At 45.9% G+C, this 17,606-nt stretch overlaps 3 protein-coding genes across 5 annotated transcripts in view; 1 reads left to right on the top strand and 2 right to left on the bottom strand.

The window, feature by feature from the left end:
* kcnq1.2 (potassium voltage-gated channel, KQT-like subfamily, member 1.2) overlaps positions 1–8,243 on the bottom strand; it is a 113,498-nt gene extending 105,255 nt beyond the window's left edge. For both annotated transcript variants that reach the window (XM_040163696.2, XM_040163697.2), the window contains exons 1-3: positions 7,972–8,243; positions 5,943–6,559; positions 839–929 (exon numbers count right to left, since the gene is read on the bottom strand). In XM_040163696.2, the coding sequence (XP_040019630.2) occupies positions 839–929; positions 5,943–6,433 (582 nt within the window). In that variant the 5' untranslated portion in view covers positions 6,434–6,559; positions 7,972–8,243. The remainder of the gene's footprint in view (positions 1–838; positions 930–5,942; positions 6,560–7,971) is intronic.
* A 631-nt stretch (positions 8,244–8,874) lies between these two features.
* Positions 8,875–14,138, top strand: mrps35 (mitochondrial ribosomal protein S35). 2 transcript variants are annotated; one of them, XM_040163017.2, is made up of 8 exons: positions 8,875–9,046; positions 9,664–9,713; positions 9,855–10,022; positions 10,594–10,654; positions 10,752–10,891; positions 11,935–12,044; positions 12,127–12,196; positions 13,668–14,138. In XM_040163017.2, exons 1-8 carry the CDS (start codon positions 8,914–8,916, stop codon positions 13,941–13,943), a joined length of 1,008 nt encoding a protein of 335 aa, XP_040018951.2. In that variant the 5' UTR covers positions 8,875–8,913; the 3' UTR covers positions 13,944–14,138. The 2 variants fall into 2 exon arrangements, with proteins under 2 accessions (XP_040018951.2, XP_040018952.2); XM_040163018.2 differs by having other exon boundaries at positions 8,882–9,046; positions 13,603–14,138.
* A 658-nt stretch (positions 14,139–14,796) lies between these two features.
* mansc4 (MANSC domain containing 4) lies at positions 14,797–16,963 on the bottom strand. Its single transcript, XM_078082979.1, is given in 3 exon segments — positions 14,797–16,136; positions 16,489–16,675; positions 16,678–16,963. Coding segments are annotated over 3 exon segments (1,203 nt in total). The 5' UTR covers positions 16,918–16,963; the 3' UTR covers positions 14,797–15,360.
* Positions 16,964–17,606: the final 643 nt, after the last annotated feature.

The following is a 17,606-nucleotide window of genomic DNA, read 5'->3' as shown; positions in this document are numbered from 1 at the left end:
GAGGAGCCAAATGATTCCGCAACTCGCCACCATACACTGTTAAAAACAGTGACTCCTGGCCAGTCCCATGCTATGAATGTATGACACCATGTGCACATGAGGCTCTGGAGGAATGGAACACAAACGGGCAAGCGTTGTGTGATGGTATGTGCAATAACCCAAAAGTATTTTCAGGCATGGTAATATCTTTGGGCTGAGGTGTAAAATGGCGGGCGGATTCCCTCTCAGCAGCGATCTTCTGTCTCTACCTCGTGGATACAGGAGGGTACTGCAGTGCACTTACAACAGTAAGAGACAACTGATCTGGAGGCCCCTTTTAAAAAACTTTCATTAATTGTAAAAAAATAAATACACAAGAATATTTGAGGATGTCGAGGAAGCAGCACTAAACCCCTTCTGTCAATATATATACAGACTGTAGCAGTTATAAAACCCTCGATAATGGATCGATGTGTAATTATGTGGGAGGTGATTAGCTTTTGGTGGCTTTAAAGTTCGAATTTTAAGAAAACGAGAGATTCCCAGGGTCCAGGTGAAATCATAATAAAACCTTGTTATATCCCATTAATGGTCCAAAAACCAACAGAATAAAATCATTTTAATGGAAAATAAATAGAACCGGGTAGGAAATCCTAATATTTGAGAAGATGAACCGGGTGATTGTTTGGCGACAACACATTACACAAATGTTATAAGACGGTAACTGACATATCTGTTACTATGATTTCTGTATAACTATGGTTAATAAGAACATCCCCGTATAGCTGCTACTTTTAAGGTACAGACTATGTTAAAGGAGTTAAGAAGACGAGATTTTTGTATGGGTTTTATGACTCACCATCCAGAAGAGGGTTCCTGTGGCAAATTCTGCATACTGCTCTATAGTAGACAGGACACTGAAGATCAGACACACCAGGACCATGACGAATCTGCAAGGAAGAGAAAACATCTCTTTAGTAAGTTATGATCAAACCATAATTTTACATAATTTACACATTTGTGTATCCAATAACAAACAATCGCTCGGGTTCAGATCAGGGGGGGCAGTCCTCCCAATCACGCCTCTCCAGTTATCTCAATTGTTGCCCATGTGCGCTCCCAGTAGGACCATGGAGTCCCCTACTGGAGCCCCATGTCGGACTCCATTCAGGGTCTCCAAAAAGGCCGAATACTCTGAGCTGCTGTTTGGTGCATATGCACAGACAACAGTCAGAGTTTTACTTACATTAAGTTTAACATATATTATTCTTAAAGCACAGTACTGTTCATTTACTTGTTAATTCTAAAAATTTAGAGAGGCTCATGAAGGGCTTTGCTTGGTGTCTGCTGACCCTGCAGGATTAAGGGCAGTCTGTTGTGTGCACCATCTCATTCATAATCCTTAGAACACATCCTTTAAGTGCTTTTACAGGACATGCTACACAATGCAAGTGTTTGCACGCACTATTATCAAGCTCACTTTAAAAACACACAGCTTCATTATGATGCCGTTTATGATAAAGATTACATGCCAAACGCTGGAAGGGTTATGTAAGTGTATGTTTATTAAATACGCCATTTTTAATGTGACCTACAAAATACTGCAGACATTTATTTACGACTTGCAAATGTTGGCTTCACAATGACCATCCAGCAGATGAGAAGTTTGAGTGCAGCCGAAAGAGAAGCATTTAAACAAATCAGGAATCAGGAAACATTTATTGCCAAAATATGTCATACATACAAGGAATTTGTCTTGGCCGTTTATCTGTATATTAGATACCTGTATGATCTATGCAACCCAGTCTCACAGCAAAACGTGTCATAGCTACGCTGTGGAACGTGGTGTTCTCACGCTTTCTCCCCAAAATCGTGACAATAGGCTACTACGTTTTATTCTGGCCCATTCATTTACATCGCCTTGCAACTACGTCACTAGAAACTAATAAACGGAAGGTCTTCTACATTCTCTGATAGAACATAGAAATGCCAACGAAATGCATACAAATGCCGATGCTTTCTTAAAATATTGTTTTTCACAGACAATAGACTGACAATCCGCCATTTTCTTTTTTTTGAGCTGAGGAAAAGTTGATAGTCACGTGACCTAGTTGCAAATCAAACGTTGTATTGTCATGTTTTCTCCCCAAAATGCGTGAGAATACCACGTTGGTCCACAAAGCTATTACACGTTTTGCTGTGAGACTGGGTTGGATCGACGTGTATTTAAACAAAGAGGAATTGAAAGAGAAGTTTGCTTCGCTTCAAAGATCCTGCTGATTTCTGCTCTCTGGCAGTAGAATGAGCGTAAGGCAAAGTGGGTTGATTGGGGGGGGGTTGAGAGCCCTGAAGGAGGATTCCCCCTACACATAGTCTGGTACATTGGCCAGATGGGAGAGTTGGGATTACTGCTTACGACTAAACACACACACACACACACACACACACGCCTCTTCCACCATCAGTTGGATTCACAAACAAGCAAAATGCATTAGGAAATAATATTCTGAGAGAACTCCTGGGAAAGAGCCTGTCACCATGAGCTGAGATGACATTATCTCCTCTGTCATGTACTTTAGTTCTGACTGAGCTGACCAAGAAGGGACCCGACCCAGGGAGGCCACTAGGATGCCATTTTGGTCACGGGAATCAATTCCATGCCGGGATCCTGGAGAGGCGCTTGCACGGCGAAGCCAATGAGACGTCACGCCTGGACATCCAGCACAATGTCTGACAAGACAACTAAAAGGACCAATCCATCCACGCCAGGCAGTAGTATTATTAGCCAAAGCAAGTAAAATCCCTCTTCCTATGAGGTCACCTTATTGGGGTGAGCATTTCCCCAATGTCATATCCTGACGCGCTCTGCATTGACACCCTTAGCCAACTTTATTTAGCCAGGCCAAAACCCCTGGGATCTGATTAAAACAAAAACAGCTGGGGCTTTAGCGAGTATTATTGACTGCAGATCCGTCCAGCTTGACTAAAATAAGTAAGGCGTAGAGCCGTACCAAACCCTCTGCTCAATCAGCTGGGAAACTGAGGCAATATAAGCTTAAGGAACATGAACCAGGGACAATGTGATCTCACAAGTGTGGTTGACGAGAATGTGAAAGGTGCGTTGCGCGTTAATATATGGAGAATGCAAACAAACACCAATAAACAGAAGCACAGCGATGCTTATTGGAAATATTTAGCTTTCGTGTTGAAGAGTTAACAATGCAGATGGTGCTGGGTGGGCGTTCCCTCCGTGCACAAATCCAATCCGAGTGTATTAGGATGTGTCTCAACCTTAATCTCATTCAATGAGTGACCAACATGTTGGGCCATCATAAGTTCAACCGTCTGATAGGTAACGCCACCGGAAAAACTGGCAGCTTTAGCAGTACTACAACTACTTCCCTTTGCATAATTGACTTATTTCTCACATAGAAAAGGCTAAAGCCCCTTAACGTTTCCCAGCTTGCCCCCTATTTTCTTTTATCACATTAAAAAGATTGAGCCACATCCCTGAGTTTTGCATAACCGTAATCCAAAAGTGGGTCGTCATTTTAACCACGACGGAAACAAATGTCTCCTACTACATTTTCCCTTTATGTCTCAATTGAATAACAAAATAATTCTGTTTTAATGCTGGTAAGATGGTAGTGCTGTGCCACTGCTATGCTGCTCAGTTGGCCAATCATACCCCTGCTACGCTGCTCCAATAAAAACATCTGGTCAATTTCTGGCCAAGCAACCAGTTGTAGGCACTGAGTCAAATACAAGTATAAACTTTGCACAATGATCGTCGTACTTGTGCTCCCATAATAGTAAATCTCCCCAACGGCAGGTAGCGTACTTAATTCCCAGTAAAATTTGTTTTGGTGGTAAAAACCTCTGTATCCCGAGACTGCTTCTTAGAGAAAAGAAAGTGCTTGTGACTGAAACAAGCGATCAGCGTGCACGTTGTCCGTTCCATCACTGCTGGTGAGCACGGTCAGGGTCAGAGCTGCCCTCCTCAACCCTCTTTACAGCCCCCCCCCGCCCCCCATCCCATCCATGGAAGAGCTTAGGATGGATTACACCGCATCCGCCACCAGTCACAAACATGGATATTCCAACGTTGCTCAGCTATCAACTTGTCAACCAAATACTTGGGTCACACATCATTGGTAGTATTAATTCATTAGTTTGGTTTCACCTGTACTAACAGCAAACGCCACTGAGGGTGATGTGGGGGTTGCATCGTATACTGAAATCAATCTGCTGGATTTTGAAGTTTAAAAAGGACGTTTTTCATGATTTATATTTTATGGGATGAAAATATAAATGAATTAATTGATTATGTGACGGTGAAGAGCGGACACGAACACCTTCATTGACTAAACATGGGAATAACTCTGTATCTGTCCAGATTTAAAAACCCACAGCATCACCAAGTATTGTCGCATCACGTTTCCCGTTGATTGGACAGACGGAGTGTAGACGAGAGCACGGTTCACCAGTGTGCGTGGTCCTAACTCAGAGCGGCCCTATTGGGCCTATCATCAGCGCTGCATATGGCCTTTAATGTGGCGCTCTGCATCGACAAGTAAAAGTAAAAGTCACCTGAAGGGAGGGGAGGGGAGGGGGAGGGGGGGGGGGGGGGCTGGATCAGTCAGAAGGGTTTCATAATAAATGAAGCACACGCTCAGGTTCTTTCTGAGGACATTAGAGCCCCAATTACTGCTGGTCGCATCATTAATGCTAAACTAACTAAACACTTAAAAACAGGATGGTGGTGGGACACAAACATATCAACACTACTCATTACAACTGCAATGTCAATTACTTATATTTAAATAGTATGTTAAATTGTTCTTCGAATTTTTATACAAGATGATTTTACTTTGAATGACAGTGTTGATGGAAGTCATCTAAGGGAGTGAGAGTCATTTTCTTTGACCCCCCAAAATCCTGCCCAACAAAAAACATTTTTTGGATTTAATTGAAATCAACTGTATGATTGATCTGAATGTGAAAGAGTTCTGTCGACAGAACTCCTATTATTATCATTCATATTTTCATCTAATCTGTCCTAAATCCATTGGCTCAGGGCTTACTATGACATCTGGGACAGAATTGTGGGATACTTCATAGAGATGACATAAGATTCTTCAGTCACATGTTAGGAGGGTGTTTTTGGCCATGGAAGAAAAGGCAAGCAAAATGATCACATGATCGTTATATCATTTACCACTGAATTGGGAAGGTTATGTGGGTAAAATGATTGTTATAAGTTGCTAGACAGTTGATTGAAAGACATAGATGGAGCCAGATTCCAAACTTTTGCTTTTCAATATGCTACTTATATATTCTGCACGTGCTGGATGGAAAATATGGAAGCCGGATACTATTTCTATGTATTTTTGTATTTCTACTAGTTATTTAAGTAATCTATAAAACATCTTGGATTTTTTTTCCAGAACATTTGAATGGGGTAGAATGGAATATAAGGGGTCATATTTAGATGATATAAGTACAATATAGTTTGCATAATATGTGGGTGACATCAAAACATGTTACAAATTCTGCAGCATGTTCTCTTACAGTCATCACGAGATGCTAAAACCCTCCACCTCCGAGAACAGATAGAGAAGGTAGAAAAGAGGTGTCATCGGTGCCAAACGTGTGGTCGACCAGATCGCACCGACCTGCTTCTTAAAAGATCTTAATTAAAAAAACACCGCCGACAGCCAGCAGGCCTCTCCTTCTGTTACGATGAACCAGAACTGACACGGAAGGAGCCACCCAGGATGTGATTAAGAAGAGAAACGCTGGAGGAGAGAGACAACCTGCAGACGTGCGTTTGAAGTTCACCGAACAGCTCTTACGCCTGAAGAATAAAGCCGTCTTATTGTCAGGCTTCTCGTGAAGGCATTTGTCTCGCTGGGTTGCATTGTGTGCGCGATCGGCACACGCAGAAGCAGACAGGTACTCACACGAGGAAGTGGTAGAGGAAGCACTTCACTCCCGCAGGCCTCTCTAGGAAGTTGTAAACATCCCCCTGCATGCTGGTCTTGACGTAAGGGCTCTGGAAATCCTTTTGATGATGACGCAGCCAGCTGGAGCGGGGGAGCGGCACGGGGACCACGGTCACGGAGGGCGGCCCGTGTACGGGCTGAAGCTCCGGGGCTGCAGGCGGGCAGCAGGGGAGGCCCGATCCATTCTTCACAGCTGCGGGGTCCAGCTCCCGGTAAACAAGAGGGTAGCAGCTCCTGTCGGCCGCGGGAGCCCGAAGGGTGGAGCTGCCGGTCGAGGTGCCCGTGGAGGCCGAGGGGTCGGCGTCCGTCTCCCGGGCTGGGCCGCCGGTGAGGCTGGTGGCGGCATACCCGTTGGGCCTGCAGCTTATGAAGGAGCTCCCCATCCTGCTGCCGTAGTCGCGTTGCACGTGGCACGTCATGTGGAAGGACTGCGCGCGTCTTTCCCCCATGGTCCCGTTTGTGAGACGAAGGTCACCAGGAGTTCAGGTGGAAGGGATGAGACACCTAGCTAGGCATGGCCAGCTACCCCGCTGCAGACAGGAGGTCCCTCTGCTGCACCGCATGCGTGTCCATACCTGCAGTGGAACAGGTGACACGAGTCACGGAGACAGTGTGGACATTAGACAGTTTGTTTAATGCATAGTGCTCTGAACCGCCATGTTTCACAATCGACAGGGTCAGACTGCAATTCTTTAAGGAGATTATTAACACAGCACAGGGAATTTCCGCATTGTTCTCAATCGTACGTTCTTAAACACTTTGAAGCTAGAATTCATAAATCCGCTGCTGTAACATATGGCCTTCCGGAGTAGTAGAAAAAGACTCTTCAATATTATCCACAGATTAGCATCTGATAAATACTAAAAGCAGTTTCCAGTAGCATGATACTTCTGAACTGTGGCCATACGTGGATCAGAAACAACCTGTTGTGACTTTACTGCAACGATGCCGATTAGAGCTTTTCATTGTGTAACAGGGGGCTGCCATCTGTGAGTAAGAATTGTTACACAAGTGGGCTATTAAACTCAGACTTACGGATGGGAAAGTAACACAAGCACAACATTCTCCCAAAACACAATCACACACACAAGTTAATGTGGCAGAGACGTGTCGGCGCACAAGTCCATTTCCATCCACTCGCCGAGGATTTCCCATTCGGAGGATAAACAAATGTACAACAAGCACGCTAACGTTTAGAGAGGAGAAAAGAATCCAGCTTGAGAAGACCGGAACCAAAACAGTTACACGTCACACGTCACACCACGGAGACCTAAACAACATGCAGGCAGAAGAAAATCAGCCTTTGGACATTTTAACAAAGTAAATTAAATGTTGCGTCGTCACCATTGGCCAAAACTCAACTTAAATCGATATCAGCTATATAACAGGAGATACAGAGAAGCATTTGTGCAAAGGGAGCTACATATCAGGAACACATCCACATGATTGTGTGTAATATCTATTCCTGATGGCCTTTGCGGCGTATTTAAAATGAATGAGTGTCTGTATGGGTTAGTAGGTGGGACACAGAGCCAGAAGGTGTAACGGAGGGTCGGCTGTTGCCTAAACGGTTCAGGAGAAAAAGCATGATGAGACAAGTGAGGAGGGCCGATTGGAGGCGGTCGGCCCTCTGGTATCGATGAGCTGATGAGCTGGTGCGTCTCCTTGGAGATACAGTTTCTGACACTATAGATGCACTATGTGGACACAATGAGGGGGACTCTACAGTTACAGAGTATTTTTTAACTTTTCGTTTAAACTGAAGCCACACTGTCAGGGGGACGTTTGAAAGTAATGACAGCACATGAAATAAATGAATAACATTTGGTTCGCGGTGCCTCAAAACTGTACTTCCCCCCTTCGCACCTGCTTAGCTGTGACATAAGGAGCAGGCTGCTCTGTTAAATGATGCTGCAAAATCAAGAACATGTTATGTCAATATTTGATGTTCTTAGCCAAACCCTCAAACTAGCTTGTCCCGTCTTACCTTTGACTCCAGAAACACACCTCAAGTTGTAACGTTAATCGGCGTTAAATAATGATTAAAAAAAATGTCTCAGTAGCGAGGAAACAAGTTCGCCTTTATTGTTTTTTTTAGAAGAAGAAGATGGCGTAAGATCCCCAAAAATTAAACCAGTTATAATGCGTCTTCGAGCGCTTTAAAATAAAAAGCTAACATGAAAATAGACTGAAAGGACAAGTCTTCCATCCGCCGCTGCCCGCAGGACGCGTCGTCACTTTGAAGTGCATCGCAGCCTGTGGCTGCACGAACGCTGCGTTCAGGAGTAATGGGAAATGTTGCAAACACAAAATGAGCGACAAACACAGTGGTTTCATGTGCGTCGCGTCAGTTACTACCAACGTGAAAACTTGAACAACATATGCGAAGAACTAGTAAACAAAAAAAGTGTTAGCTGTAAAACGTTTAACTGTGAGATTATTATTTGTGATACCTTGGTCACAGAAGCCAATGTATGAATCGAGAATGTCTTACACAACACTAAACAGAATTACTTTTGAAACCATCTAAATACAACCATTGTTTTCTAAATGAAAATGGAACTGGTTCCATACCTCAGAAGCCATTTAAGAAGAGGAACCCCAAACTACAAATGGAAAGGCGATTTAACAGGAACACTTGAACGCTTCACATATGCTAATAAGCTGCCACGCGCACTTAGAGATAATGCACTACCGTCAATGATAATAGAGAAAAACTCTTGCATTTAACTCCAAACCAAACTATTTCCCATGTTTCCATGTTGTTAAAGTATTAATACCCCCATGAAGTCCCTTCATACATCACAGGTTATGAGTCTACGGCTGCGTTGACCTGTAGGAGGCGCTGAACACCCAGGCTGCGCCCTGTTAAACGTTTCGCGATACCTCACAGTTTGTCCCTCGTCAGTTTCCGTAGTCACTGAAAAACATGGCGTCGCACACAAGCAGGGGGCTCCTGTCTCTAGGTCGAATAAGTGCTTCTGCACTCGGACTACAGAGGCCATTGAGTAGAGTCACCTACGCGACGAATGTGTCTACAAATTATTCTGCGGGAAAAACCGGTGAGATTGTGTGCGGCTGCTGAGGTAGTTTGAACTCTTTCCTGCAGCTAGCGAGGCCGCGTCCCCCGACGCTGATGCGCTTCTCCCGCCTCTGTCTGAACCGGGCCGAGGGACGTTTTGAGGGGTCCACGCGGGGAGCCCCCGTGTCTTTGTTACTGGTTCGTTGTCACCTGCTGGATGACATCCCATCATCATCTATCCACGGCAGAATGCGAATAGGGGAGCACAATAAGTGCAATGACACATCGGGGATAAAGAAGGATTTCTAACAGTTAAAGCTGCCGGGTTCCGTTTTTAAAATCAATGCATCGTTTGGTGTAAAAGAAAATGTCCGAATATGTTTGTATAACTACTCATAATTTCCTGAAGCCCATGAGGTTGTCATGAAATCAAATCTTATAACAAGTAAAGACGGTTTACTTATCCAAAGACTTGCATTGCTTTCTTTACATCAACAAATTTATTTATTTTGCTCTTATTACATTTATTGTCTTATAAGTAATCACAACAGGCAAACTGGAGGACTGTCTGCTGACACCTTTTGGTATCCTCAGGTTACATGTTCAGAACAATCCTTTGTGTGTTGGTGGCTAAACTTGCAACATTCTGATTTTCAGGCCTTCCTGATCGAGGCGCTGGTAAATTCGCCAGAAGACCCAGGAGAGCTGTAAGCTTTTATGTTTACACGGTTGAATTAAACAACATGGACATATTTCAAAGGCGACAAAATGATCAGGAAGAAATGTGACGACGTTGCAACCAACAGTCTTGGACGGGCTTCGTTTTGTCTCCCTTTTGGTTCTTCCAGCCGGGCGAGCCCAGGACCGAAAAGATGCCTGTGGACCAGGACTGGACTGCAGTGTATCCAGCAGCAGCCCCCTTCAGGCCCGGCTCCGTCCCCCTGCCTGTGAGGATGGGCTACCCTGTGAAGAGAGGCGTTCCTCCAGAGAAGAAGGGCAACCTGGAGCTGATCAAGGCGAGTCGACGTGGCCGACGTGGGACCACTGCATACACTGTTAACACGGTTGGGTGTAGTTTTAGGAGCTGGGCACTGAATCGAGTCAAAGGACTGTTTCCACGCTGTCCTTTGCAGGATCATCTTAGCCGAACCCAGTTGTCCTTCCTTTATAGCCGCATGCATCACAGCCACAGCTGCTGCATCTGGACTTGAGCCACCTGCAGATCCGCTACACAGCTGGAACTCTGCTCTGCGTGCTAATGATATTGATTTCGTTATTCAACTCAGCCACGAGCAACTTAACTGTGGTGCATCCCTTTCTGATGTATGATTCTTATATTATTTACTTTTTTTAAATCCGAACCAAAGATTTATTCCAGTGACTTTCTAGAATATACTAACATTTTTTTGTATTAAATGACTAAACACCCCAAACATGTTTTCTGGAATGTAGCATAAAATGCATCTAGTCATGAAGTGTTGAGTGCGTTTTGCTTTCCTCTTCCTGGATTGTACATATTTCGACTGCAGGACATTTCCATATGTTTGCTGCACAAACCGTTCACATAATCTCTCGCTCGTCTTTCAGATACCAAATTTTCTGCATTTGACACCAGCGGCCATCAAGAAGCACTGTGAAGCTCTGAAACGTACATTCATCTTTTTCCTTTTAAAACCGTTATGAACTGAACTTCTTTTTGCCATCAGGCTAATTTTCTGTTTGTGAACGTGTCTCCCTCCTGTCAGCGTTCTGCACAGAGTGGCCGTCCGCCTTGGACACGGACGCCAGGTGTGACGCGCACTTCCCCATCAAAGCGGAGAGCACGGACTACGTGTCCGCCGGCCCGTCCGTCCGGAACCCCGCGGCTCGCACCGTGCACCTCAAAGTGAGCGACCCGGCTAATCCCTTCTTTACTCTTTGCTGTTTGTATGAAAAGTGGTTTTGAAGTTTTTAACCTGATGACCTGCTTCCACCGGGTTTCGTCAATGTATAGAAAGTCGTGTGCAGAGAAACGGGATCTGAAATGAGATGAGAGATTTACAGATGTGTAATCACCGCCTGACGTCATGTGACCTCAAACGTAACGAATTTATGCCATCAGGTCTCCAGAAATCACAGCCCTCTTGATTCGTTTGATACTTAAGCATGTGCTGATGCTGATATAGAAAGTAGTAACAACACATTGCATCATTGACATATTTGCCCCCCCCCCCCCCCCCCTTCCACCAGGCAACAGAACGGCCTTCTTCCCTCCTGGAATCGTATCAAATGAAATCCTGCTTTATACAGTATATTGTCTCAGGGGAAAATGTCATTTTTTTACCATTAATCAGCAGCTGTCTGCTTCAGTGACACTTTGCCTGGGATTATGTCGGCACGTGGATTTATTCAGACATTAATCCAGCTGGATTATGCAGAAAAAATAGATTGGAGGGCAAATCTCTGTTTCAGTTCATCAAAAATGCAGTCGTAGGTTGCCGTCACCCATTCTCGTGTTAATTTACACGTGCGGATAGCAGTGAGGTAACAAAGGGGTCTGCAGGGTTGGTCTGGACCAGACATGGATGCAGACTCGGCGACTGTACGAGCCAAGGTTTACTTCCTATTGCCTGTAGCTCATGTTTAAAATGCTATAAATCAAAATACCAATGCAGTAATGTTTTTTATATCTATCCATTGTGCTCAGGGCCTTAAGTCATCTGAGTGACTGCAAGTATACAGTTGTATTTTCCACAAAAAGGGTAGTAGTTTGAGCTTTATAGGTTATACTTTGGGTTGTGGTTTTATTGTATCTGAGGACAGAGATGCTGAGAAATCTCATCTTTGAGTCAGATTGCTTCTCTTGACATTGCAAAGCTTCATGTGGAAAAAAAAAAAAGAACGTAAACCCCGTCTCCCGGTAATCTAATCACGTCTTTGCTGTCGCAGGTGAAGTTGTCCAGTTTGAATCTGGATGACCATGCGTTCAAGAAAATGCTCAAACTTGTGGGGGAGAGATACTGCAGAGATACCGACACGCTCACCATCACGGCCGACAGGTAAACACGGCTTCCCGAGGCCTCAGCATGCCAACGCACCCACTCGCTTCATCTTTGTCTCCGCCTTCCCGTCCTCTACCAGGTGCCCATTGAGACAGCAGAATCACGACCACGCCATGTACCTGCTCACGGTCCTTTACCACGAGTCTTGGGTGAGTTCAAAGTATTTGTTCTCTCTCTGAAGCTGTTTCTGTCCTGACTGAGGATGATACGTCCTCCCATCATTGGCTCCAGAAAATACCATTCAAGAGTTTCACATGCAAGATATCTCAACTAGAAAATTCAAATTGTATTGGATAATCTGTGTGTATAGTTACTACTGCTAACAAAGTTCATAAAATAAAGTTGTATGTTCTAGGAATTAAGTGGCAGGGTGACTAGATCTTATTATTGTCTTTCTTTTATTAATATTAATGACACAACCGCTGTTATTTTACGCTTACAGCCTTTCCCTTAGTCTGGTAATGAAGATGTTTTTGTGGGGGGGGGGGGGGGGGGCGGTTCTGGCGATATGGCTCTGTAGCCTCTACCAGGGGAATCCATGTTCATCTTGCTCTGCGATCTGAGCGACTAAGCCCATTAGGGAGGTATCAGACGGCAAACAGCCGCTTTGTCCAGTTGACATTTCTCCACAGATTGGGGGATAACGGGTGTCCCCTATCAGGTGTTGACCCCGATACTGTTTATTCACATTAAGCCAGCCGGGCCGCATCGGAGGAGTCCGCCACCGGGTCATCAGCCCAGGTTCCCTTCGCATGAATTCGCAGCCAGCCACGAAATAAAAACAGCAAATGAGTCGCCTTGTGCAACCTTTGCCATTAGCTTTAAAAAAAAAGAAAGAAATCTCTCGGTTGGAGAAGGTGTCCGAGCCAGCGTGCAGAACACTGTCCGCTGGCCTTTTGGACTCACAATGGAAGGCACAGTGCTGGTCCTGCAGGTTTGTGGAAGCTGTGAGTGGCGTGGCGATGGGGTTGTAACCGTAGCCCACAAAGAGACCTGTTGTCAGCAGCCACGGAGGAGATTCCATCTCCCCAGCCAATTCCAGTTGGTGGCAGCCCAGAACACCTCTGGGGCTGAATGCTCAAAGCTGCCTCTGACACAGGGGAAGTTTAGCACTAAAGCCCCCCCCCCCCCCCCCCCCATCTGAGTAGCAGCTCCCGTCCCATCAATAAACCGCAGATATAAAGTCCATCATAGAGTGACTAAACTCTTTTGTCCAAAGGTAAAGCCACTGATCCGTAATAGTAAGTATCTAGTGCGCCCCCCCCACTCGAGGGCCTGGACCCGCTGGGGACGGGACGCCGCTCAGATGCGTACAGCGCTAATGGCGGTCATTAACCTCAAACACCCGGAGGGCTGAGGGCTTTAAACCGCCGCACAATGAGGTGCGTTGTTCTCGGGGGAACGTCGGGCTGCATGAAGAGAAATACTATCTCTGTGAGAGGGGCATCAAAGGACCCCCAGTGTTGGTGCCATAATGGCTTTCCAACCACAGCCTGTGGATTTACAAACCAAAGAAGAATCTTTGTTACTATAATATATATTGACACTCCCACAGTTCAAGACGACCCTGCTGGCAGTCCGTGACGTTGACACGTGTGTTGCGTTGTACTCGATCTTCAGAAAACGGAGCCGTGGGAGGCCGAGAAGAGCGTGGCGGACATGGAGGAGTACAGCTGGGAGGACAGTCCGTCCCAAAGGAACCTCTTGGACACGCTGGTACCCGTGGAAGCGGCCGGGGAGGGAGGAGGAGGAGGCGAGGAGGTGCGAGAGCAGCTGCTGGGCAGAAGGGAGGTGCAGGAGTACAAGGACAGTGTCACCAGGTTGAAGAACGAAGGGGAGAGCGAGAGCACCGTGATGCTGTACAAAGAGGCCGTCAAGAAGGTGCTCAACCTGTGATACAAATGTATTTACACACAGATGGAAACCAAGAGCAGCGGGGTTCACAAAAACGTTACTATATAATACTTGCGTCTTATTTTGGTCTCCATCTTCACACCAGTTTCAGATCACTTGACGTATTGTTCCATTAGCCCAACGATGTATGATACTGTCTTGAATACAAAATAAAATGTATGCTGTTGAAGTGTAAAAGTCGTGTGAACTGATGCTGAAAGCTTTTAGGTGATGAAAGCCCCTCTCAGCCTGCGCCGCCGTCCCGCCGTCGGGTGGAGGAGTGGGAGCCCCGGTGAAAGGAGGCTTTCAGCAGCACGCTGGTGAAAAGAGTTCTGCTTGGTGGTCAGGCACCTCCAGGTCACCAGAAACCTGATGCACTGAGGTTGATGTGCTGGACTGAAGGAGGGTTAAACGCTGAAGGCAAAAAGTAGCCGTCATCACAGAGTGTAGCAGTCTGTCTTTTTTTCTTGGCGCCCATTAAGTCCCACTTAAGACCAGCGTAGAAAAGTGGCCAGTTCTTTATGTTGTGAAGCAACATCGGCTTAAACTCATGGAGGTAAATGTATGCCGGCCAAACGGACATATCGTCTTACTTCAGGCAAATCCCTGCGGTCAAATTAATTGACTTTGTTTGGCTCTTATGTCACAAAGCATCATTATAGAAACCTAAATCATAGAACTTATTGGGTAATCCCTTCAAGGACACACAGGGCCTGTTGACTGGGGACACTAAACAAAACCCCAGTCGATTACAAATTATGTTGTAATACGGAATCAAATACGTTTATACATAAACCGAACTGGATGAAGCCAGTTTCAATGTGATTTCATTTAGTGACACGTTGAAGGATTTTAGTGATGGGGTTTCAGATAATCGTTTATCACAACAATAAAACAATGTTTCCTTCATCAGGTCATGAATGATATATGAAAAACATCATAGATAAAACAGGAAGATGAAGCATATGAGTGTGAGACTAATTGTGTGGATGAAATCTAATTTTTGGGGTAAAGAAAACAATTCAAAATCTGTAATTTGCAATATGCTACAGATGGGATAAAAATAGTTGATTACTTACACTTCTTATTGGTACTAAATGTCTTTTGGAATGACGTCTTGGTGAGTTACGGGTGAATAGAGAAGCGTGGAAACTATTTTGTAGGTTTTCTCTCCACTAGTCTTGAAGTAGAATCCCCCGATGGTCGTCTCACCCTAAATATACAGAGCAATGCAACAGTTAACAATAACGTATTTTCATCTGTATCAGCTACAAATAAAGCAATTCCATCCTTGTTCTTTCCATTAAATAATCAATTCTTTTACAAAAATATATGAATTCTAATTCATGTCAATGAAATGTCTCTTCACCCTGGATTCCCTCATTAAAGCAAAAGAGAAAAGTCAGTCCCGTCTTCTTCTTCAGGTGTTCTCTCTGACCAGAACGTATTTGATGAGGCGCATGGAGCCTGGTGTTCCTCGCCGCGACGTCCGGTACCATCCCATCCGCTTCCTCTGACCCCTCCAGCTCACCAGCAGCACACCGGAGCAGCAGCAGCAGCAGCCCAGCACCACTGTGACGCAGACGGCCCCCGCGACCAGCAAGGTGTGAGCGGCGGCCTGCCAGCCGGCTCCCCCCTCCCCGCTGACCCCGTGACCCTCGCCACTGCCCGCAGTGTGGTTCCACCCGGGACCGGCCTTAGCGCTCTCTGTACTGGCCACGGGGGCCAGGGAAGCCGGGGGTCCGGAGGCCGGCTGAGAGGAGCTGGTGGTGTCACGGTGGGCGGGGGGGTCGCCAGAAGAGGCCGCAGAGGTTTTGGGATCGAAAGAGCCGACGGTGTTTGCTGCGCTGGAGGAAGGAGGCGTGGCAAAGCTGGGGGCCAGCGAAGTGGTGGAGGCGGCTGTTGTTGTTGTTGTTGTTGTTTGTGCATCGGTCCCTGAAGTTGAGGATACGTGAACAGTCATCGCGTGAAGGGCTGGCGGCTGAGCGGCGCTGTGCTGCGTCAGGGTGGAGGTGGTGGGGCTTTGAACGGTGGCTGCTGAGGTGGGAGGCGGCGCGGGGGCCGGAGGAGGGTGGACGAAGTGGCGTTTGTCAGAGGGCAGTGGCTCCGAGGCGTTTCCTCGGCCGTAGTGGTGGGGTAACACGCGTACGTTGGAGGTGAAGTGCTTCCCGAACACCAACAGGTCGGGATCCACGCCTGAGGAACAAAGACCTCTGGAGTCAGGACTGTTGCTGACATGTCAACGGTGTCTTCAGGAAAATCTATTATGATAATTCCATAGAATGCATTCAATTGGTGTAGTATTTTGTGTTATAGTAGTAGTAGGTGGAGCAGAAGTATTCACATCCATTGACTAAGGCCTATCTATTTTCCGATTGTTACAAATACCCATGTAGTCATTTTGGTTGTAGTCTTCTAATCGGGTCGGGTTGTACAGTGATGCCCACATGTTTCTGTAGGGCCAATTGGCCCCTGTGAATAAGACTAGACTGCTCATAGTCATACATTACACCACGTAGGGGAACCCCAGCATTGAGCTCGTACTCACCCTTTGTGATATTATACAGAACGACGTTGCCTCTGTGGCGGAGAACACAGCTCTCCGCGGTGGGACAGCGCAGGTGGAAGCAATTCTCTTGGGTGGTGTCGTAGTGAAATATGGCCAGATTACAGGAAACTATGAGAGGAAAGAAAATCAAATCAGAGAAGAACAACAACAAAAAAGCCAGGAGACAGCTGGACACGTGTGGGACTCACAGTTCCTCGTGAGGCAACAGGCGCGGCTGCATTTCAGCGCAGTCTCCTCCTGGTGGAACCTCAGGAGCTGCGCTCCTCGCCGCTGCGACTCCTCGATGTCGATGAAGATCCCGGGAAATCGTCGAATCCAGCAGTTCTTATAATACGACGTCGGCGAGCATCTCGACTCGGTGTGGCACAGCAGGCTCAGGACCGTCAGCAAACCCCGCGTGACGTTCATGGCGCGTAATGCAGGTCGGACGGCGTCAAATCACCGTGTGGACCGAGCAGCGACATGGCTGTGGAGCCGGTGCTCTGGAGTCTCTCCAGGTGTGTCACAGACACGCACCTGGAGGAGGAGACCCGGCCGTGCGTAAAGGGTGCCCAAATACTCCCGAATTTGGAATGAAAAAGCTGACTAAGATGTGCACTAAATCAAGTCAGTCATAGAGTACATGGAATATATCAGTAAATACGGGTGGGACACGAGGAAAGAGACACATTGTTTCACTGCACCTTTGTGAAGTTGATTGGTTAACTGATCTAGATCAATTCTAGAAAACTAACTTTCTATGGAAAGCCAATGCTCAGTATTTGTATTTGACTCCTCTTAATTTAAATAAAAGAAAAGTGTTTTTGTCCACCCCTGCATAACATTAGAGGCAAATTCTTTCAATAGAGAGAAAGATTTTGTATTTTAGTAAAGACCTTGTGCACGACAATGTTTAACTCAATCATTTTAATTGCATCTCCACATTGCGGGTATTAATGAACCACAAAGAACTCATTGTAAGGCACCTCTTTGCACAATGTGTACTATATACTATACTAAAAGTAATTTTTTTCTCCTGTTTTTTTTGTTTCTCTCACCGGTTGTGAGCTTAATTCTTCACCCTGTGCCATGTTCTCAGTTTACACCTGGGAGCTTAT

Source organism: Gasterosteus aculeatus, chromosome X (assembly GCF_964276395.1).
Source record: "Gasterosteus aculeatus chromosome X, fGasAcu3.hap1.1, whole genome shotgun sequence".
Taxonomy (NCBI): Eukaryota; Metazoa; Chordata; class Actinopteri; order Perciformes; family Gasterosteidae; genus Gasterosteus; species Gasterosteus aculeatus.
This window is presented reverse-complemented; position numbering and strand designations above follow the sequence as displayed.